The 24196-nt window shown below is 41.1% G+C and overlaps 1 protein-coding gene across 2 annotated transcripts in view; it reads left to right on the forward strand.

The window, feature by feature from the left end:
- GALNT12 (polypeptide N-acetylgalactosaminyltransferase 12) overlaps window positions 1-24196 on the forward strand; it is a 94258-nt gene that overhangs the window by 9622 nt on the left and 60440 nt on the right. For both annotated transcript variants that reach the window (XM_051609248.1, XM_051609247.1), the window contains exons 2-6: window positions 4369-4538; window positions 5230-5419; window positions 12083-12268; window positions 15330-15447; window positions 22676-22852. In XM_051609248.1, the coding sequence (XP_051465208.1) occupies window positions 4369-4538; window positions 5230-5419; window positions 12083-12268; window positions 15330-15447; window positions 22676-22852 (841 nt within the window). The remainder of the gene's footprint in view (window positions 1-4368; window positions 4539-5229; window positions 5420-12082; window positions 12269-15329; window positions 15448-22675; window positions 22853-24196) is intronic.

Raw genomic sequence — 24196 nt, forward strand, 5'->3', positions numbered from 1 at the left:
GTATATTGGGAAAGGACAGCATTATGCATTTAAGGGTGGCACTAAAGAGCACCTTAGTCAGGAGCCAAAAGCAGCTTGCAGTATAGTTTCAGTATCTGCGAAAACATATTTTTAGGCTGCTGCCACCAGTTTGTATCTTTCCTGACATATCAGTACTGATATGCTTTTTTTTTTTTTTTCCTGATAAACCCAAAGTAGGAGTGAAATTATTCACCTGGTAAGTAGGAGCTTGAATACTTGGGTGACAGAGAATAAAAATACATCCTGCAGTTTGCAAGGCTGGATACAGAAAATGCACTGCTAAGGTGACTCCATTGTAAATAGGAGTTGGGAAATGGAAACGCTGAGTTATGACCACTAGACTTTGTCAGGTTTCATATTTGTAGTGAGGTTTTTTTGAAACTTGTATATCTTGTGAAGTGGAAATGTTTCATGTCCATATGCATGGTGCTTAATTGTTATTCAACACCACTTGTAAGCATTTCCATTTTAGAGATATTTTTTATTATTATTATTTTCTTTCACTATTATTTGCCCAACGTTTAAACACGTTAGGTTTGTTATTTTTCAAGACTGAGCAAAATGATTTGAAATTTCTTTCAAAACAGAAAGCTAAGAGAATTATGCTTCATTTAATCAATATTTGAGATAGTTGAGATCTTGCAGTAATATAGTAAGGAATTGGAAATAATTTCTGTGATAAACATGCAAAGCTACATGGAATTTGAAGAACTTTTTATTTTTTTAACAGTAAAAGTTTCAAAATTTTAGTTGGTCCATACCTGATGGTTAGTTTTCCCCAAAATAAACTTAATGTACTGAAAAGCTAAACTTTCACTTGTGCTCTGTGCATTTCAACATGCAAGGTGAGAGGTGGTTTCTCTCTTGGGCAGGTTGTCAGAAATGCCCAGCCAGCCCATTGTGCAGAAACAAGGCTGTCAAGAAGCCAGGCAGTGCTGAGGCAGGATGGCCATGCCAGTACGCTGCCTGCCCTGCCGCCCTGGCCAGCCACTGCTCTGCACTTCTGTGCCACCTTCCACCACAGAGCTAATAAATAAAATACCCTTTTTAATTTGGTCCTCCTTCTTGACTTCAGAAACCTAAGAAACATGTACCGTGGTATGTCCCGCAGGAGGCTGACCTTTTCCTGCGGTGTAGGGTATGCTCGTCAAAGGAGGCTGCGATGCATGGTGAATCACAGTTTCAGGATTGCCATGCTCTGTGCCAAACTATGTTTCCTATCTCCAGCACGTAGTTTGCAAGCAGATCCATTGAAGTTTTTATAATTAGGCTCATAGGCTTCTTTTGGATTTCCTTTTTTAAAGAACGGAATTGAACATTATTATTCCGTGAATCTTTCTCAAATGTTTTCCAGAGAAAGGTTTCCTATTTATTCCAGAGAAAGGTTTCCTATTTATTTCTTTTTTCCTTCAGTTTTCTAAAATGGCTAGGTAAAGATTCCATTTCCATCAAGAAATGAACTGAAATTACCTGATAGGAGTGACTGTGATATATAAGAAGAATTTTTTCCTGGCAGTACTGAGCATAAATGTTTTTCAATAGGCTAAAGTAAATATGTATTTCTAAAATTGGATCCATAAAGTAGGTTTTGCTGCTTTATAAAAATAAGGAAAAGGTAATTAGAATGTCACTCCTTTTTTACGTGTTAATACATGAACATATGGCAAAATAAACCACTTTTGTCACCAGGCAGAAACGTCTGTGGCAGTTCTCTGAATGCCCTTGTTTGCCTCAGAACAAGTCACAGCCTGGAGAAACTGGCAATTTTTTACTTCACACTTGCAGTATGGGTGAATTTGTATCCATTAATCTATGTATATCTGTATGTGTGTGTGCAGGCATACGCATCATATGTGAGTGTTGTTGCACAGCATTCCTTTCATGTCTGAGAAGAACCCCTCCTGTGTGCCTCCTGCCCAAGTGTCCTTTCTCCCCATTACTTCCTTGTTTTCAGGTATCTATCACAAAAATACTCTACAGACTTATTTTTCTTCAAAAGAACTATAATTTTAGGACTATGCAGACCTTTTTTTTCTTTTTATGCCACAGATCTTAGTAAATATTGCCTAATCTTTAAAAAAATATAGAAGTCCTTTTTTATTGCTAACAGCAGCATTAGTTGATCAGTAGATATATTTTCAATGTGCTATAGGTAAGCAGTTGTCTTCAGATGTCATTGTCTGGGTATACTGTGGAATTTCAGTTCCCCTAAATTGACCAAAGGGATTTTGCTGCCACATTTTTTATTGAGCAGTTCTGGTTTCCCTCTTCAGCTCCCAACAGCAGAGGTTTTGGAAGACTTGCTGCTGTTCTGGTTTGGTAGGAGTGTGCATTTGGGTTCTGGTAGTTGGGGGTGGGGAGGGTGCTACAGACGCGGCTTCTGTGAGGAGCTGCCAGAAGATTCCTAGGTGTCCGACTCCGACCCAGCTCTGGCCAAGGCTGAGCCCATCAGCGATGGGATAGCATTAAAGAAGGGAGGAGAAACACTGCACAATAGTGACTGCAACCAGAGAGAGGAGTGAGAATACATGAGAGAAACAACTCTGTGGACACCAAGGTCAGTGAAGAAGGAGGGGCAGGAGGTGCTCCAGACACCAGAGCAGAGATTCCCCTGCAGCTGGTGGTGAAGACCATAGTGATGCAGGCTGTCCCCCTGCAGCCCATGGAGGTCCATGGTGGAGCAGGTGGATGCCCAAAGGAAGCTGTGATGCTGTGGAGAATTTGCACTGGAGCAGGCTCCTGGCAGGACCTGTGGTCCCATAGAGAGAGGAGCCCATGCTGAAACAGCTTTGCTGGCAGGACTTGTGACCCTGTGGGGGGACCCACAGTAGCAGTTTGTTCCTGAAGGACTGCACCCCATGGAAGGAACCCATGCTGGGGCAGTTTATGAAGAACTGCAGCCAGTGAGAAAGACTCAGGTTGGAGAAGTTAATTGAGGACTGTCTCCTGTGGGAGGGGTCCCACACTGGAGCAGTGGAAGAGTGTGAGGAGTCCTCTCCCTGAGGAGGAAGGAGCAGCAGAGACAACATGTGATGAGCTGATGACAACTCCCATTCCTCATCCCCCTGCACTGCTGAAAGGGAGGAGGTGGAGAAGTTGGGAGTGAAGTTGAGCTCAGGAAGAAGGGAGGAGGAGTTTTTATTTCTCATTTTTATTTCTCATTATTCTTCTTTGATTTGATTGGTAATAAATTAAGCTAATTTCCCCAAGTTGAATCTGTTTAGCCCATGACAGTATTTGGAGAGTGATCTCTCCCTGCCCATATCTTGACCCATGAGCCTTTCATTACATTTTTTTCTCCCCTGTTCAGCTGAGGAGGAGAGTGATAGAGCAGCTTGGTGGGCACCTGACATCCAGCCAGGGTCAGCCAACCATAGAGGGGCATCCTACCTGCTTTGCTATCTATAATGACACAGTAGTCTACAGAAGCTGAATTGTGTCCTGCCTCATACAAGCCCCAGTGACTCTAGGCAGTAAGCTGGAGGCATGAAAAAATTCAAACATCTCTAAACAATTTCTGTTGGTTTTTAACAAAACTGTTCTAAGGAAAGGCGAGAAATGGTAGTAAATACCGTCATTACTGTAAAATTCTTTCAGACCAGGGGAATCTTTTAACAATTTACACATACTGCTCAGCTGGAAGCTTCTTGGCATCTTTATGTTCATTTAGGGAACCTCATACATATGTTTATAGAAGCTACATTCTGGAGCTTAATCCAAAGGTTTGCAAACTTCCTGGCTCTCCATGGAGCCAAAACCAGGCATTTCTATGTCTGTCTGTGTTTTCTGTGGATTTCATTATTATATCTTGGCAGCTCTGTGGTCTTCCCAAATTCTGCTTCAGTGTACATGCGTCTCAGTTCTGTTGCTGTTTTTTTCTCTTCACATGCTGCTATTCCTTCGCAGTTACATTTTTACTGTCTAGCACTTGTTTTATTTTCCAAAGCATAAGTTATCAGTAAAGTATAGTACTTAGGTTTTGTATTTCTTCTTCTTTTTTTTTTTTTTTTTTTTTTTTCTGTAGTCTGAGGCATGTTTGGCCATTGATTGTTCCTCTCCTTGGGGTAATTTTGTGCAAAGACTGCTACTGAATGTATATCAGCCCAGAATACCTCCTATTGTCTTTCTTTCTAGACATTTTTTGGGGTTGCAGAATTTTACCATAATGCTGCTGTGAAAATGCGGCTTCTGGAAGACCAGTGTTTGCATGACTTTCCCATGTACATTCAGGTCCTTTAAGATCCTTTATATATTTTTGTTTACAGTTAGTAGCATACAGACTTCATTAGAGAGTAGTTTTCTGAAAATGCTTTTGCACTTGACTAAATCTAATCCCCTCTCTTACAGATGCAGAGAGATAAAGTATGATTATTACAGCCTGCCAAAAACCTCTGTTGTGATAGCTTTTTATAATGAGGCTTGGTCAACACTTCTGCGAACTGTTCATAGTGTTCTTGAGACATCTCCAGATATACTTTTGGAAGAAATTATCCTTGTAGATGATTACAGTGACAAAGGTAGGAAGAGTAATTCTAAATAATGTTGATTGTTGGCGGGGTTATCTGATCACAGGAGGAAAAGATATGCTGTTTGGGTAACGTAACATAAAATTGTACAACATAAGTGTCTGTCTGGAAGATGGGTTTTCTTGTAACATGACAGTGAAAATTTTGGGTTCTGGACTAACTTTAGTTTAGAATGGGGAAGCACATTTGCTTTGTTGTGACATGAGTGCTTGCATATATAGGTAACTTTAGTCTTAGAGCATTTCAGGCTTCCTAATTTGAGCAAGTTTTGATTACTCCAAGGTTTCCCTGGTGTGAGGTTTTCTTGGTTGTCTGTTTTCATTTGAATTATAGGACACAAAACAATTTTGGCATTTTCCACCACATGCAAATTGTGTTAGGAGAAAAGCTTTTACATGGAAAAAGCTTTACAAAGCACTTGAGATTCACTTAACAATTTGAAAATTAATTACACAGGCAAATAGGAAGCATTCAGTTTCTTAAAAGTAACCATGATTTCAGTCCATCCAAGTTGTGTGCTTTTTCCTTGTCCTTCCCTAACACAGACAGTATAGCAGAATCAGAGTCAGCATCTTTAAGGCACTGCTGTAAGAAATACGCTACTGAAAAAGTTTCCTGTATCATGACGCTAATCAGTCATTACAGAATTATATTCCTCCTCTCTTTTTTTGTCTTTTTACAGAACATTTAAAGGAGACTTTGGAAAACTACGTGGCTGGCTTACGCAAGGTGCGTCTTATCCGTGCCAATAAGCGAGAGGGGCTGGTTCGAGCCCGGCTGCTGGGGGCTTCTATAGCGAAGGGAGACATCCTGACATTCCTGGATTGCCACTGCGAATGCCATGAGGGCTGGCTGGAGCCACTGTTGGCAAGGTGAGGTTATACTCTAAGCTGGTTTTCTCTCCCATTGCAGAAGGAGAAGGGACAGTTTGGCACACTTACACAGTGGAAAAAGGTCTCTTCGCGGAGAGTTTACGGGAAGTTACCACAGTCTGGTCCCTAAGGCACTCCTGGTGGTGAGGTAGCCAGTGGAAGCATGGAAGATGAGGAGGTGGACTATTGTTTTTTCCAGAGGACCAGGCTGGTATTTTTCTTCAGAGAAGGGACAGTTTTGTTTTCAGGAAGAGGAAACCTCCCTCGGCTTTGAAACTACCTTGGGTAAGGTGGTTACTTCTATCAGCCTTGGTGGTGTGTCCTGGTTTGAGCCATGATGAAGCCAATTTTCTTTTTACTGATTTTTTTTTTTCCTTCAGTGAACTCTCTTTTAAGCAGCACACTTGTTGAAACTAACAGCAAGTTTTTCTGCCGGTGGGCTGATAATGCCCACATATTTATAGTTACTGCCCAGAGATGAAGGACACTTTGCTCTGCTTGTTGAATCTGGTGCTTTGGACACTAAAGGAGCAGAAGAGTTGTATCTACAACCCTTATGTAGGGAGGAGAGGACTAGACAGATAGCAAAATTGGACAAACAGATTATTCCATCCCATATATAGTTAACTCGGTATAAATTCAGGGATCATGGAAGTGAACTTTCCTTCTAGTTCCCTATCTTCCATGCATGGCCAGCATCCAGAGAGGACTCCATCTATCCATCTAGAATACTAGCTCTATTACAACTTAGAGTATTTCTGATATCCTTGAAGCCTCACCCACATGTAGTTAGCAGCCATGCATGCACTTCTACTGTCAGTTCAACCACTGGTACATCTCACCACAGCACCCTGCCACCCACACATCACATGCATGAGGCAGTATTGCTTTTGCCTCTCTTTTTGACAGCGTGTATTTTACCCCCTTGGATGCCATTAGTAGATACTGATAAACACAGTACCTGAACTGTTGTCCCAGACTGGGCGAGGCAGCAGATGAGATCTATATGCATAGAACAAGATTTCTGTATAGATACTGTATATAGAAAGTCAGCTCTCTTTAAAACACCATTTTAAAATAGCCTTTTTTCAAGGCTAGTGGTTTGATTTGCATCCTATAAAGATTCCCACCAGATACTGTAGACTTCAGAGAAGGGCCAGTGCAAACTGTAGAAAGGTATCCAAAAACACATGCTGTCTTGAGGTGTGTAAGTCTTCCTTATTTCTAGTGGAACTTGTATTCTCAAACTCACCGTGTCCATTTGAAATAGTATCTGGAGTAATAGTTTAATTATTTTTTTTCTTAAAATTTTTTTATTTAACATGTTTCTAAGTTTCACTCCGAGTATATTCCAGATAACTTTGGGTTAACTATGAACAGTATAGATAGTTTGAAGAAAGGAAAAGGGTAAAAATAAAAGAATAAGCATTGTTTTAATGACTGTCTTCTGAAGAAAACCGTACATTACTGTGGAGACGATTCTGTAATTTCTTCACTTCTTTAGCACACCACTAGATGGCAGTCTTGAGGAGGGAGTTGGATAATTTCAGGTATCTTAACTCACCTTCTGTAAAAAGTTAACCCTGGATGTGTCTTGAAATTTTTTCCTTTCTTGCAAATGCAGACATAAATCTCTAAGGGGGTGTTTGCAAGGCATATCTGACTCAAATGTATGGGAGCGATACCACAGTGTTAGCACTTTGAAGTGCAAACATAGTTGCATTTGTAAGCTGCCTGTGCATTATACCATCTAGTTAATTCTTAACTTACAGGAAAAGTGCTGACTTTTCACTTATTCCTTTCATAACTGAAATCACATGCCAGCTAACTAATTTTTACTCCTTTTCATTTACAGGAGCAACAAAACATTTTTACCTTTTACTAGGATTTTTTTTTTCTCTGCATGCATGTCACTCTCATTGCTTTGTACTTAAGTTATATGCAGGTGAGATGGGAGATAGCAATAGCACAAGTAGTGTTTGCCTCCATTCCTCCTGCAAGAATGGGTGGGGAGGTAAATAGGAAGAGGTTACAGGTCAACGAATGGCTAAGAGACTGGTGCCAAAGACAGGGTTTTGGTTTTTTTGATCATGGGCTGATATATGAGACACCTGGCCTGCTGGTGGCAGGTGGGATGCACTTGTCCCAGAGGGGGAAGAGGCTTTTGGGGCAGGACTTAGCAGGGCTCATCGAGAGGGCTTTAAACTAGGCGTGATGGGGGAAGGGGAGAAAACTGAGTCTGTTAGGGACAAGCCCAAGAGGAACACACCAGGGCCCGAAGGCAGGTGGTCTGAGGAGGATTTGGTCCCACCAGAGTGCTCTGTTTGCTTCCTGAAATGCCTGTATGCTAATGCACGCAGTATGGGGAATAAGCAGGAAGAGTTAGAGGTCTGTGTACGGGCTAAGGGTTATGATCTGGTAGCAATAACAGAGACATGGTGGGACAGCTCACATGACTGGAATGTGGTCATGGATGGTTATGTGGTTTTTAGGAACGATAGGGCGGGGAAGTGAGGTGGTGGAGTTGCTCTTTATGTGAGAGAGCAACTAGAATGTATCGAGTTTTGTGCAGGGGCCGATGAGGGGCAAGTTGAAAGTCTGTGGGTAAGAATTAAGGGGCAGGCTGGTGTGGGTGATACAGTTGTGGGGGTCTACTACAGACCTCCTGATCAAGATGAGGAAGTTGATGAGGCTTTCTACAGGCAGTTGAAAGCAGCCTCACAACTACAGGCCCTAGTCCTCATGGGAGATTTTGACTACCCCGATATCTGCTGGAAGACTTACACAGCCAGCCTTTCACAGTCTAGGAGGTTCCTCCAGTGCATTGATGATAACTTCTTAATGCAAATGGTGGACAAGCCAACTAGAAGAGGAGCGCTCCTGGATCTTGTATTAACTAACAAGGAGGGCCTTGTTGAAGCAGTGGTGGTCAATGGCAGCCTTGGCTGCAGTGATCACGAGATGGTGGAGTTCAGGATCCTGTGTGGAAGGAACAGAATACCCAGCAGGATCAGAACCCTGGACTTCCACAAGGCAAACTTTGGCCTCCTTAATCAACTGTTAAGGGAAATCCCATGGGACAGGGTGCTAGAAGGTAAAGGGGCTCAAGATAGCTGGTCAACATTCAAGGACCACTTCTTGCGAGCACAGGATCAGAGCATCCCAATGGTTAGGAAATCTAGTAAGGGAGCTAGGAGACCTGCATGGTTAAAAAAGGAACTACTGGGCAAACTCAAGTGGAAGAGGAAAATTTACAGATCATGGAAGGAGGGGCTGGTCACTTGGGAGGAATATAGGTCTGTTGTCAGAGGATGTAGGGAGGCAATTAGGAAAGCTAAGGCCTCCTTGGAACTTAACCTTGCAAGTCAGGTTAAGGATAATAGAAAGGGCTTTTTCAAATACATAGCTAACAAATCTAACACTAGAGGCAATATTGGCCCTCTGATGAATGAGGTGGGAGCCCTGGTGACAGAGGATATAAAGAAGGCAGAGGTGCTGAACGCCTTCTTTGCCTCTGTCTTTACTCCTGCAGGATTTCCCCATGAGCCCCAGATTCATATAGCCCCAGAAGAAGTCAAGATAGAGGAGGAGTTTGCCATGGTAGATGAGGATTGGGTTAGATCAGTTGAGTAATCTGGACATCCATAAATCGATGGGTCCGGATGGAATGCACCCAAGGGTGCTGAGGGAGCTGGCGGAGGTCATTGCTAGGCCACTCTCCATCATCTTCGGTAAGTCATGGGTAACAGGAGAGGTGCCTGAGGACTGGAGGATAGCAAATGTCACACCAGTCTACAAGAAGGGCAAGAAGGAGGACCTGGGTAACTATAGACCGGTCAGCCTCACCTCCATCCCTGGAAAGGTGATGGAACAACTTGTTCTTGGCACTATCTTTAGACATATCAAGGATATGGGGGTCATCAGGAGCAGTCAGCATGGTTTTATCAAGGGTAAATCATGTTTGACTAACCTCATAGCCTTCTATGAGGAAATTACTAGGTAGATAGATGATGGTAGAGCGGTAGATGTGGTATACCTTGATTTCAGTAAAGCATTTGACACCGTCTCCCACAGCATCCTTGTAGATAAGTTGATCAGGTATGGGCTTGGTGATCAGGTAGTGAGATGGATCAAGAACTGGTTGAAAGGAAGGAGTCAGAGAGTTGTAGTCAATGGGGCAGAATCTGGTTGGAGGTGTGTGACCAGTGGAGTCCCTCAGGGGTCGGTACTGGGACCGGTGTTGTTCAACATCTTCATCAACGACCTGGATGAGGGTATAGAATGTACCCTCAGCAAGTTTGCTGATGACACAAAGCTGGGAGGAGTGGCTGACACACCAGAAGGCTGTGCTGCCATTCAGAGGGACTTAGACAGGCTGGAGAGTTGGGCGGGGAGAAACATGATGAAGTTCAACAAGGGCAAGTGTAGAGTTCTGCATTTGGGGAAGAAAAATGTCATGCACCAGTACAGGTTGGGGGCTGACCTGCTGGAGAGCAGTGTAGGAGAAAGGGACCTGGGAATCCTGGTAGACAGGAGGATGACCATGAGCCAGCAATGTGCCCTTGTGGCCAAGAAGGCCAACGGCATCCTGGGGTGCATTAGAAAGGGTGTGGTTAGTAGGTCAAGAGAGGTTCTCCTACCTCTTTATTCTGCATTGGTGAGGCCGCATCTGGAGTATTGTGTCCAGTTCTGGGCCCCTCAGTTCAAGAAGGACAGGGATCTGCTTGAGAGAGTCCAGCGCAGAGCTACAAAGATGATTAAGGGAGTAGAACATCTCCCTTATGAGGAGAGGCTGAGGGAGCTGGGTCTCTTTAGCTTGGAGAAAAGGAGACTGAGGGGTGACCTCATTAATGTTTACAAATACGTAAGGGGTGAGTGTCAGGGAGATGGAGTTAGGCTTTTCTCAGTGATGATCAGTGATAGGACAAGGGGTAATGGGTGGAAATTGGAGCATAGGAGGTTCAAGGTGAATATACAAAAAAATTTTTTTACTGTGAGAGTGACAGAGCACTGGAACAGGCTGCCCAGGGAGGTTGTGGAGTCTTCTTCACTGGAGACATTCAAAACCCACCTGGATGCGTTCTTGTGTGATGTGCTCTAGGTGACCCTGCTCTAGCAGGGGGGGGTTGGACTAGATGATCTTTCGAGGTCCCTTCCAACCCCTAAGATTCTATGATTCTATGATTCTATGATTCTATGATTTGTATATGCCCTTTTGTGCAGTCTAACAAACAGGATTTTAATGGAAGGTCATAAATCAGAAAACAGCTGTCTTGCACCTTCCCTCCAGCAACAAGAGAGCATTTCATTCTTAAGGCAGTCTTTCTCAGCTCAGACAATACTTCTTTGGAACTGCTGCTGTTCTCTGCTGCATTTAACCACCACAAGCTGCTCTAATTTCAGAGTCAGAGTCCCTTGGTCAGCCTGGGGGTTTTGAGTTTAGTAGTTCCAGGAAGAGCTAGCTCCTTTCAAATGACAGATACATCATGTCTCTTCTTTGCTTGGCAATATAGTGCATTTAGTTTTCTTTCTCCTCGGGAATTTGAAAATCAGAAGATGTAGGGCTGAAACAAGTACCAGCATCCTGAAGTCAAACAAGTCACTTCATTTCACTGAACTAACAGGAGATGTCTAAGACTAGTGTAGAGAAGATTGCTAAAGAGTGATTTAGGAAAAAGACCTTAGCTTGATCTTGTGTACTTGAAGTTGTTATCTCCTAGTTCTCAGAGAGGCCTTTCCAGAGGATCAAGTGAAAACAGAGGATCCCTCTGCCTTTTGTAAAGGCCAGTGCTTTTGGAAATGAATCCAGAAAACCGTGCATGGTATTGAGAAATGAGAGGAAGGGGTTTAACTCCTTGCAGAAATAGACCCGCAAGAAATATCATCAGAAATGACATATTCTGAGTATGAGAAATACCGTAACTATCTTTAGATCAGCCTTGCTGATAGGTATGTCATCCTGCAGTACTATCTTGCTTGTTTCTCCTTTATATCTCCCTATGTTGCCTGGGTTTTTGGAGGCCTCCTTCAATTACGTTTCATTGTTGGAGATCTAATTTCTGGGTTGCATGGGTTGTGTGTTTTGTTTTTTGGTGTGGGTGTTTTTTGTTTGTTGGTTTTGTTTTGTTTTTTCTTTTTGTTTAAGCTCATGGCTTCTTTTTGAGTTAGTGTTGTAGGGCTCAGTGTTACTTTTTGCAGTTGATAATAGTTACAAGAACAACCATGGCTTTAAGGGCCAAGAGGCTAGTTAATTAATTATTAATCGTTGCAGAACTATACTATTATGCTGCTCTCTTAATATCTTAAACCTAGCTATCTGTAAAATACAAAATAGACATTTTTGTTGAGAATGTGGTGCTGGCTATAGCAGCCAAGCCAGATGCTGAATGTATTGTCTCAAGCCATCTGACATACCTTGCTTCCTCTGTCCAGGAAGATTGATGATTGCCAGGTGCCTACAGCTGAGTCCATCCTGCTGTATCCTCCTGATGCAAGAAATGGATGCTTATTCTTATGGCCATTGTTCGCTTCTGTTCCAGCATGAATTGAAAGGGAGCAAAACTTCGTGTTTGGTATACATAAGCATTCCTCTGTTCTTGACAGTTCTAGTTTTCAAGAGAAGTTTCTAATGGAAGTCACCCTTTTCTTTTAAAAACATACTAGGATTGCGGAAGAAGAAACAGCTGTCGTCTGCCCTGTTATTGATGTTATTGACTGGAATACATTTGAGTACTTGGGAAATGCTGGCGAGCCACAGATTGGTGGATTTGACTGGAGGCTGGTCTTCACTTGGCATAGTACCCCTGAAAGAGAACAAAAACGGAGGAAATCCAAGACCGATGTGATCAGGTTAATTTTTATGCACCTTACGAAACTGTGATTGTTAGAAGTGTTTCTGATCTCAGTTGGAAATGCCAGGTGCTGAAAAATATTTGAGAAATGCTAATATTACTAAAAATTACGTATTTTGTTTAGTTCTCTTTTTTCAAAAATAGCTCCTGCTCACCATGCTCCTGGAAATATATTGCTCTAAAAGCTGAACTTCCTCTTTAATCTTCCATATGGAATCCTTACTGCACAAGTACTCTCTTGACTGCTGCAGGCAAACTCCTACAAATGCTTATCAGCACACAGAAAGGTTGTAACTGATTAACTAATACTGAAGGATTTCCTCTGTGCAAAGCAAAGATATCCGTGTTGTAAAGAATATATCATGGCCAATGATGAAAAAGGGGGGAAAAAAATCATCAACCAGTAAGAAGGCAAAGGTAGTCTTGAAGACTTACTCTGTGCTGTAGTGTTTGTGGTTTTTCCTTGTTTTTTTCAAATTTGCCGGTCCTATCCTGGGATGAAATTACTCAGCTTTACCCACCGTAGTTTCTATGAAGTGCTAATTCATAGGAGTTCATGTGGATGTCATCTTTGTCAATTTTAGTTTTGTTTGACTTTAAGGCAAGTTTGAGTCAGTCAGTGTTATTTGTCAATTCATACTGTATTTTTAGGAAAGGTGAGGTAAGAGTATAAACAATGCATCTGGAGAATGGACACCGTAGACAAAATCCTGATAGTTGAGGGTCTGATCAGTTCAACTTGGAAGTTGCTGTGTTGCAGCAATTTATTGTAAGAAATTAAGCAGCTGTTTGGCATTTTTAACATAATGATTTTTTTAGTCCTTGATGATTAATTTTTCTCAGTCTTTTCTAGGTTGCTTATCATGATAATTATATCCAGTACTTCACAAATAATAATAAACTTATTCTCAACTGAGACAAGTTTTTTTTTTAATGGGAAAAGTGAAGTAGTAATTTAATCTTTCTCAGCATATATTAGCCATATTCTTCTTTAAAACAGTTTTAAAATAGAGTAAATGATTTTAAAGCCTTTAGCTTAAATATGATGCTTTTCTTCTCCATGACAAGAAGAATTGTCTCTGGCAGGCCAAGGGGAAAACAATGAGGGATAAAGCTTCACAGTAGCCTGAGGACTGTGAGCCCAGCAAGTGCCAGGAGAAAGCAGCAGTGCTGAGACTGGTGTTAGTGACAGCTGTGTTAGGAAAGGGGAGATCTGGAGTGAGACAGAAGAGCTTGACGGGTTATGAAGTTTAGTTTTTTCCCTTCTGTCTCACCTCAGCTCATTCCATTCTTTGAAACAACAAATGACAGTGTAAGATAGTGTTGCTTCAAAAAGATGGCTGATAAAATTAGTTTTGACAGATTGATCACTGCACCTAGCATTTGTTAATATTTACCTCAACAGCAATTTTGTAAAATTCATAAGGTGTTAGCTGAATTTAGTTTGAAACAGCATTATATGCTTGGCATTTTAAAGAAGGTAATTTTCTAAGACTATGAACAATTAGGAATAACATTGAACAAATACAAGTTTATGTATATGTGCACACACTACCCTACTCTAAAGTGCACTTATCTTGTGGTCTGTGATGAGGAGCTGATCGGAAGTTTGCAAATTTTTTTTTCCCAAACTAAGTAAAAAATTTTAAAAAATACAGATGGGCAGATCTTCTTAAAAAGAAAAGAAAAATCTTTAGGGACTATGCTTACCTAATTCTGTTCATTTGATGCCTGAGAGTTTTTCCACTTCATAGAATCACAGAACCGTAGGGGCTGGAAAGGACCTCTGAAGATGGAGTCCAACCCCCCTGCTGCAGCAGGAACACCCAGGGCAGAGCACACAGGAACTTGTCCAGACAGTTCTTGAAAGTCTCCAGAGCAGGAGGCTGGGCAGCCTGTTCCAGTGCTCCATCACCCTGATAGTAAAGAAGTTTTTCCTCATGTTGAGGTTGAACTTGGCGCAGTTTCCACTCGTCCTACCGCAGGGCACCACTGAGAATAGACTGGCCCATTCTTGACATCTACCCTTCACGTATCTGTAGACATTAATAAGGTCCCCTCTCAGTCTTGTTTTCTCAAGACCAAACGGCCCCAGGTCTCTCAGCATTTCCTCATAAGAAGAGATGTTCCAGTCCCTTAATCATCCTTGTAGCCCTCTATTGGACTCTTTCCAGCATATCCCTGTCCCTCTTGAACTGGGGAGCCCAGAACTGGACACAATACTCCAGATGTGGTCTTACTAGGGCAGAGTAAAGGGGGAGGAGAACCTCCCTTGACCTGCTGGACACACTGTTCTTAATGCATCCCAAGATACTATTGGCTCTTTCGGCCACGAGGGCACATTGCTGTCCCATGGATAGTTTGTTGTCCACCAGGACTCCAAGGTTTTTCTCCATGGGGCTGCTTTCAAGTAGGTCAACCCCTAATCTATAGTGGTGCATGGTGTTTTTTTCTCCCCACATGCAGGACTCTATACTTGTTGAACCTCATTAGGTTCATATTTGCCCAGCTCTCCAGTCTGTCTAGGTCTTGCTGAATGGCTGCACAGCCTTCAGTTGTATCAGCCAATCCTCCTGCTTGATATTATGGGATCAGGAATGTTGTTATTAATTACTATAGCATAGATACTTCTTTACATATTACATTAGTAAAATATATATAAGGATATTGCCCTTAGAATTTTAGAGCTGACTAATGCAATTCTGCAAGTAAAAAGCTTATGTTCTATATGAAGGTAAAAAGCTATTATTTTATTGTCATTCACAAAAGTACTGTAATTACAAATATTTATATGAACACAATGTTTATATTCTCAAATTTCACTCTTATTTTTATTTGAATACATTCTGGAGCTTTTTTCACAAAGAAATTTTTACTACAATCTTAAATTGGAATGGCCTGATGATAACTGATCAATGGCTGCCTGTTCCTTTGTATGCATAAAATCTGAGAAAACTGAAAATAGAAATATATATATATTTTTTTATCCATTGCATTGGTTTGTTAATTTATATTTCTTCGCTTTGTATTCAATTCAGAATTAAGATTCTCTTTTACAGGTCTCCAACCATGGCAGGTGGATTATTTTCTGTGAGCAAGAAGTATTTTGATTATCTTGGTTCATATGACACAGGAATGGAAGTCTGGGGAGGAGAAAACCTTGAAATCTCTTTCAGGGTAAGTAAGGGGCTCAATTGAAAGTGTTTTTTCCTGAGAAGAAAAACAAGTTTCTTATTTTTTCACATCCTTTTAGTTAATAAGATAGCTGTAACGTAAACAAGCGTTAAGAAGAGAGTATTATGGGAGATGTTTATATGAATCTCTTGTCCTTGTTCTCACACCTCGTTATGGCTCTATTTTCCTTGCAAACAACCCTTTTAAAACATTTTTTAAAAACATACCTTTGTTTTGAATGACAATATAAAATGTAAGTAGTAGTATGATAATTGGCTAGTGAAGTTCACATTCTGTGGCTTGAAGAGGATCGTTGGAAAGAAACATTGATAATTCTCTGATGTGACACAGAGCTCTCACCACGGTTGATGGAGTGAGCAGGAGGCACCTGGGGACAGTTACCAGTGGGGCAGGACAAGCCAGCTCCTGCACTGCTTAAAGGTTTTATTCTGCTTCAGGAAAAGCTTGTATAAAGGTTATAAAAGGTGATGGGGTGTGGGGTACATAGATGGAATGAAAAGGATTTGTGGCAGGGGAAGAGATAGAGATGAGATACAGGACAGTCCAGACTGATGAGCAAAACAATCTTGTCCTCCTCCACTCTGCTGTTCCCTGTGCTGGCTGCTCACCACAGAGCACTGTTTGCTGTGGTTTGCTCCATATCACACTTAGCTTGCTGAAGCACTCCGGTGGTGGTGTGCACTGCAGGGCGGTTTTTGCCTTGCAGGGAGTTCACTGCTTGGTACCCTGGATTTCCCTTGCCTTTTCTGGTCAGCAGGTATATTTTATGGTCATATTTGCATTGCTCTGTGTCACTGAATTATGGGATGCAATGGTTGATGGTTTTATTTTTGTTTTCATCAGGTGACAGCAGATTTCAGGGACAAAGTAGTATTCTAATGTTAAAAAAACAGTTACTTGAGAAAGGAGGCATCAGCAGACTGTCTCACTTGATGTCTGCCTGTTAACCAGGGAAGCATGGAGTCTTCTTGGCTGCTGTTTCTGTGTCTTGGTGCCTCTAATGCAGAAATCCTAGCAAGGAGGGCACAAAAATAAGGAAAGAAAAGGATTAGGGAGGATAATAAGCACAGACCTGGAGTTGACAAGGTTTCTCTCTGAAGGGCAATTTTTCAGCTAGAATCACTGTTTGATCTGAATTCATGACCACCTCCTGTCTCAACTAGGGAAAATTTTCTGGCATGCAAGTCCAAACACACAGCCTACTTGGTCAGTAAATTCAGCAGGCCTTCACCTTAACCTCAAAGCAGCTTACCCACCTCCATCAGCTTTGTGAGCTTCTGAAGCAGGAGTCTCCCAGCTGTCTTTGGTTCTGGTGTAGCCCACGTTGAAAGAGAGGTCGTCCTCTCTTTCCACTGGAAGGGATTTCTTTTCTGTGGGATAATTGCTCAGTCATAGGGTCAGGAGCTATGAAATAGCTCTCAATGAAATTACTGTCATGAGAGGTTGCTCAGGGAGCCAGAAGTAGCAATAGACTGGATTTGAACAAATGATCGTGCTCATTATCAGTCACAACCCAAGGCAGGTTAAGCTGAAAAGCAGCCTGGTTGTGGATGCCATCCCCAGCTAACTCTGGCAAGGGAAATTTGGTTTTCTTGCTCACTGAGGGACTGGAAGGGGTGATGACAGTGAGGGGGTCATTTTTGGGTACAAATGCTTGCTGACCTGGGGCTTGCTGTGTCTCTTGCTTTCTATTGAAGCAGATGAATAAGTAGAGACAAGAGACTGTCAGTTTACATCAGAGAGCATGACACTGTCTCCCACAAGTCTAGCACAACAGTAGCAAGCATGTTGGGTATGTGCATCTCCTGAGCAAGACTGGCTCTTGCAGGCTCTTTTTTATGTCTGCTAGTGCATGTGCAACCAGACTTGAGCATCCATGAAGTGGAGAGGATGCTGCTTTTGAAACTAGTGCTATGGGCTCTGCCTCTTCAGAGAAATTTGCACCCTTCCCAAAGCCAGCAAGCTTGGAAACAAAAGCCAGAGTTGACAGAACTGGACTTTACAAGATCTGCTTTATGTTGTTTAAATGTCTACAGTCTTTTGTGACCCTGGCTGCCACAGGTTTGGTTGCCTAACCAGTAGGAGTTAGGTGTTGCACCACCCCAAGATGGCAGTCGTTTTCTCCTCCCAGGTGGATTGCAGGAGCTTTCTACAAGGAGCTTTTTATAGCTCCTTGTAGAAAGCTTTAAATATGGCTTTCTCTGCATGCAGTTCTTGGCTTTCTATTCTTCATATCTTGGTTTTTGGGAGACCAAGGCTTGCAGATAGGGCAAGCCTGACCCCTGCCCTAACAATATGGAGTGCCCCTGCACTGGCTGCTCCTCTAGACTCAAATTATCACTGCCATTGTGCTCTAGAAGGCTCTGGCAGCAAGTCTCATTTTTGATGTTGCAAAATGGCCAACATTTATGCAGGACGAACTGTGCAATAGCCAGCTAGTATGCCTGGGTATGTTAATTTTACTAGGGCAGATTGTCAGTAAGATCCAGGCATTTGGATCCAAATCTTGCACAACATGCTTTTTTCTCTGTATGATTTCAAGCCCTTGTAACTCATGCTTCCTGCAGTGAGGTTTTTTGTGGAAGAGAGCAGAGCGCTACTGTGTTGCTTAACTGTGTTCTGGTTGCCCACAGTGCTGAAGAAGGTCAAGAGGAATAGATCTGTGTTAACTCTATTGTCTCTCTGGTTTCTAGACCTGCTGGACCTGAAAATTAGGAACAGGGATATTGAAAAACAGTGTAAATGAATTGATTGCTCTTCCTATCTCTGAAAATCACCCTCCTGATGACATGAAAGGACTTGTCCTCAAGCCTCCTCCTTTCTCTTACTTTGATCATTCTAAACTGAAATTCTTTGTGATTTTTGGAGGTGCAACAAGGACAAAGCTTTGGCTAAAAGCTTGATGACTAAGAGAGATGGAGGCTGCATGCTGAATGCAGGATCGAGTCAGTGTTCCTTGATTTTGAGATGTTTAATGCTATTTGGCTGGATAAAATTTCACTTCATGGGCATAATGGGCATTGAAGCTCCTCTTCCTGAGGGATGCAAAATATGCCTTTTCATCTTTCCTCTCCTCTGCGTGGAGTGAGAGAAACCTGGTTGCAGGTTTTCTTCCCCCCTTTCTGCTCTTGGTTCTGCTAGAGGTACAGCAATGCAAGCTTGTTTCTGGAACCGCTGCTGGATATGCCTGTGTTTTGCCCTTCAACCCATCATCATGGCATGAGAAAAAGTCACACATGGAAAAAGGCAAAATTATTTACTGATAAATCCTTTTTTCTGTTGGAAATGTCATTGCCCATGAGCCTGGGTGATATGCCTCTGATTGCCTGGGGTCTTCTCTTTTCTGATCTATTGTATTGTTTCTTTCTGTCTCGATTTGAAAGTCTGTCTCGCAGTGGGAGAAGCCGGGATAGGTTAAATGCAGCTGAGGAGGCCCCTTTGCCCCCCCGTCTCTCAGCAGAGCAGCACACAGAGGGCTCAGCTGCAAGCTGACAAGCAAAATTGTATCAGAGAGAGGAGCAGAAACAGAATATTTCTGCAGTTTGTCTTTGTTCAGGAGGTAGCATCCTTTTTTTATTTTTAATTTCTTCCTGAGAGCCCTAAAATACTAGGTAGTAGAGCTTACAAAGCTTTTCTTGTTTAGCAATTAGGTCAGTTGTCCAAAGACCCTGGCAGGGATGAGGATCCCAAGGTGAGATTTGTACTTTTACTGTAGCTTTTCATAATGCCACCATCTGTCTCTGAAAAGACAAGAAAAAATATCCAGTCTGCATGCATCAAGATGAAAGTGAAAGTAAAACCGAATATCACCTTGTTTTCTTTTTCTGTGGAAAAAAAAAAAGTAAACTTATATAATGAGCTGTGAGCTCACCAGACCTAGTAAAGAAACATTTTAATGCATGTGAGCATGAAAAATATACGTGAAATCTAATGTGCTTAACTGTTAAAGAAGGTTTGAATAGTTTTAGGGGAGGACTTCCCCAGAGTCACTTATTTTGCGTTTAGTAGTCTTGTTTCCTTTTGTCTAGTAAACTCCTTGCTTTCTGTCTCTTTTCCTTGTTCTTGGTTTGTACATAATTTTATATAGAGCTCGAAATATGTTTTCCATTCAAAAAATAACCTTTTGTGGTGTTGTTTAGCTGAAATATACTTAATTTTTTTGTAACAGGAAGTCAGGAGTTTTGAACTGTTTTAATAAAGGAAGCAGAATTTAATGATCATTGCTTAGCAACCTACAGTTATTTTTTAGGGAAATTCACAAATGTTTATTATTGAAAAATAAGCTGTTGTGGAATGGCTTTTGGCAGCAACTTAACAGAGATATGGTCAGCCTATTTTACTGCATTTAAATCAGACTTTATCACAAAAGAAGAGAAGAATGTGCTTCCTTCTTAAATGTACATTTTTACTTCAGTAGTCATTATAGAGTCCATTCCTGGTATCTTGTTTAAAAACAGACTGATCAAAACATTAATGATCAATAAAAATGCTTATATGGAGTATAACAAATATGAAAATTGCTAAACTTCAGAACATTTAATGGTGCTTAATATTTGCTGACAAATCTTGCAAGATTAATTTCAACTTTAAAAAAGTCATCTTGGATATGGAAATAATAATGTAAGAAAGCTATTATTTTAAAACAAATCTCAAAAAGGGAGCTCTTAAGGTGAAAGTGGATAACTGGTTTTTAGCAGGTTTCAGAGTGACAGAGTAACTTACATGCAAAAATCTGCAAATGGTTTAAAAGATTAGTTCAGAATTCTAGATTTCTTTAGAATTACTTAACGATCTTTGTGTTTACATGACAGATACACTGCTTCCCCAGAAAGCACCAACAAAAAAAACCAACCTCTCAGGAAAAGCAATAAATTAAAATTTTAAATCCAGGAAGTAAAGATTATCCAGTTCTCCCTATAGTTGAATACTGAATTACCTATACCTTTAAGGAAACTATTTTAAAATTAAACATGTGTAAGAGTCTTATGACTTTGTCACTAAGCACAGTATTGTGTCACATGTGAAGGTCTGACATCATTATGTCAGGAGTACTGCATTCGACTCTGAAGCCTCCAACACAAGAATGATGTGGACCTGTTGGAGTGTGTCCAGAGAAGGGCCATGAAAATGATCAGAGGGCTGGAGCACTTCTCGTATGAAGACAGGCTGAGGAAGCTGGAGTTGTTCAGCCTGAAGAAGAGAAGACTCAGGGGGGACCTTATACCAACCTTCCAATACCTGAAAAGAGCCTGTAAGAAGGCTGGGGAAGACCTGTTCACAAGGGCATATAATGATAGGACAAGGGGTAATTGTTTTAAGCTAGAAAAGGGTAAATTTAGGTTGGACATTAGGGAAGATTTCTTTAATATGAGAGGGTGGTGGATCACTGGAACAGGTTGCCTAGGGAGTGGTGGAGGCTCATCCCTGAAAACATTCAAGGTCAGCCTTGATGGGTCTCTGAGGAATCTTGTTCTAGTGTGAGATGTCCCTGCTTATTGTAGGAGGGTTGGACTAGGTGGCCTTTAGAGGTCCCTTCCAACCCAATACATTCTGTGATTCTGTTGTTATCAAAAAGCAAATCAACAGAGACAACTTCTATTGCTTTCTGAATTAAGAAATCTGAGAGAAATTATAAGTAACTTAAAAAAAAACAAAACAAAAAGGCAGTCTGAATACACCGTCCGTCCTGTGTGTGCGCTGAAAGCCTTTGTCTGTAGTGACTTACTAGATCTCTAGAAGTCCTAGGTAGAGAGGTTAGAGAAGTCCCATCACGTTAGAAAAGTCCCATCACTGTTCCGTTGTAATTATTTGCCACTGCATAGCCTTCACTCCTGCTGTGTTAATTTTAATAACATGTAATTAAAATGTATGTGCTATATGAGAAGGTTGTCAGGGAGCAAACCTTTCTACCCCCTGAACATATCTCAGCTTGTTTCCTTTGTCCTATATTTATAAAGCAGTGATGAGCTGCCAGCTACATGGAGTTGAATAAGCAAGGAAAATTGGTTCACTGGAGTGCCAGTTCTCAAAAAACTTCCACAGAAAGTCTATTGGAGCCATTGGAGATAGCCTCAAGTTTGTTCAAGTGCCACAACGTGTATTACTCCCATCTGACTAAATTTCAGAAACCTCGTTTAAGGCACCCTTCAGAAACAGGATGTCTGCCCCATTGTGGTCACCCACAATATTAAATAGGGAATACTTAGCTGTGCTTTCCTTTCATTATATCAGACTTGAGATCAGAGCAGATGATGGGAAGGTGGCTGTGTATGTGAACTGCTGAAAGTCCACAGTTTTCAGAGGATAAGAGTATAATTACAAAAATTTGCAGAGCACTGAAGCTAATATATCTATTTTGTGGTCATTTATGGGCTTTTATCTCCAGTGTCATGTTTCCTGACCTGGGGAGCAGGAGGATGAAGACAAAGGCAGAGTGAGTTCTGCCAGTTCTATGTTCAGGTGCAAGTACCTTCCTTGACAGCAAGCAGGAATACTGCTTTAGACAGGGGGAGTTGCTTCACTAAAGCTGCTTGAACTACTATCAGTTAGTTACAGAATTACTTTTTCTTTTCATGCTTTGGATCTCTGGTTCCTCTTCCAGATTTCCAATGAAAAAGGTTAGTTATATGTATTTATGGTTAGGCATCCATGCCTCCCTTTTGAAGTAGTAAATATAGAAATGAGAACAAAACTAACCATTCTCCAATGACATGACAAGCTTAGCTGTTTTGCCAGATCACCTTTCCAGTAGAATATGGGCAAAGGTTTCTGGTTAAGCTGGACAAGAAACATGCTGCATTTTTCTTCTCTCCCTCTTTTTTTTTTTTTGTTGTTCTGGTTTTTGTGGGGGTTTGTTTAATAATGCTTGTATAACTTGAATTGTAGACCACAATTACACTTGCAGAAATATTGTGGACCTTTGCTTATAATGCATTCAGAGAAAGTGAAGCTAAGAACTGGATAATTGCACACCAGATAAAATCAGAGATGGAGTTATCTCCTTGTAACTCCCAGTGATTTCCTCTGAGTTCACAAGTATGTCATTTTACCCAGCTTATTCATCAAATGAGACACAAAATTATTGTGTGTGTTGCTTATATGTATGCTGTGGTATTCTTGAGAAGGTATTATCCTTACAAAGGCTTATTGTTACTGTATCTTTTTGCTTAACAAAGAGTCGAATGATGCACAATATTAATTCTTTCTTCAGATATGGCAGTGTGGAGGAAGTCTTGAGATCCACCCATGCTCACATGTGGGTCACGTTTTTCCCAAACAAGCTCCGTACTCGCGATCCAAAGCTCTGGCAAACAGTGTGCGTGCAGCTGAGGTGTGGATGGATGGATATAAAGAACTTTATTACCACCGAAACCCACATGCTCGCCTGGTGAGTTCAAGTTTGTTGTCCTGTTTATTTCTCATTTCTTATTCTGAAACTTTTTCTCAAACACAGAATAAGTGTGTATATATATATATATATATATAATTAATCTTAAATGCCTTGGAAAAAATCAGAAATCCTGTAAAACTAGTGGGCCACATTTGTGTCAATATTAAATGAATGAATGAAACAATGAAATAATAAAGTTAAGCAAGGTGACTCAAGTAAGGAGGAACTGTCTAGCCTGAAATGAATGCTGCTATGAGTCAGCTGATACATGATTATATCAATAAAGTATTACAGAAGAGACACACAATTAACGAATGCTAATTGACAAGGTTCAATGGACAGGTAGATCTTTAAGTGAACAGCATGGTAATAGTCTTTAGCAAAATTTACTATCTTGTGCCAATTGTAAAATTTTGGATGGATGTAAGACAAAGTGGATTTTTTCTGTTCAATTTACTGCTGCACGTTTGATTAAAAAAACAAAATAAGTATTGCAAAGATTAAAGTAATTAAAATCAGTCCTGGCAACTCAGATAAAAATGTTTCTAATAAAATGTCTGAAGTATCAGTTCTGTTTTGTTTGTGGTTTGTTTTTTTTGTTTGTTTTTTGTTTGGTTTTTTTTTTAATTATTATATTGTTTTCCATGAAGAAGAAAATACAAGATCATTTGTTTGCAAAATCTTTCAGGAGATACTCTGAAAGTTGAGTAGGTCAGAACAGTAATGCAGTGTGAAAACTCACAGCTTGAATATTTTTATCATCAGAGGCCTGTAGACCGAAGGATGGTAACACAGTGTCTAGAAATGACTTTTTTGAACCGCTGGCACTGAGTCCCAAAATTCAGGCCTAAAAGGAATCACTCTCTGCTGTTGCTTATTTCTGGAGGTGCTTAATCTCACCAGGCACTTCCCTTTGCACGGAAAGTGATCTGAGCACCAGCTTTCTGGTTTTATGCATGGGGAGATCTGCCCTGCATTGGGCTGTTGGGTACCCATCTCTGGCTATGGTGGACCAGAGCCTAGGGACCAGGCAGGGAGACAAGGAGCTCTCCACATGTTTGAGTGGTCTACTCTAATAGACATGTATTGGGAAAATTGCTCTTTAAACCATTACGCTTCTAAGGGATACACTGGAGCACACTGGGGAAGCTGAATTTGGTTAGCTTCCGTCTTGTGTTCTCTTGGATTAAACTGGATAATTATTGGAGTCCATGCATTTGTAATAATAATTATTTTACTTCAGCATCATAAAAGCCATTTAGGTTTTAGTATTAGAGTCTGACTTTGAGAGAAATAAGGGTTTTGTTTATCCAACGAGTGAAGCTCACAGGCAATGCCAGG

This window comes from Apus apus, chromosome 2 (genome assembly GCF_020740795.1).
Source record: "Apus apus isolate bApuApu2 chromosome 2, bApuApu2.pri.cur, whole genome shotgun sequence".
Classification (NCBI taxonomy): Eukaryota; Metazoa; Chordata; class Aves; order Apodiformes; family Apodidae; genus Apus; species Apus apus.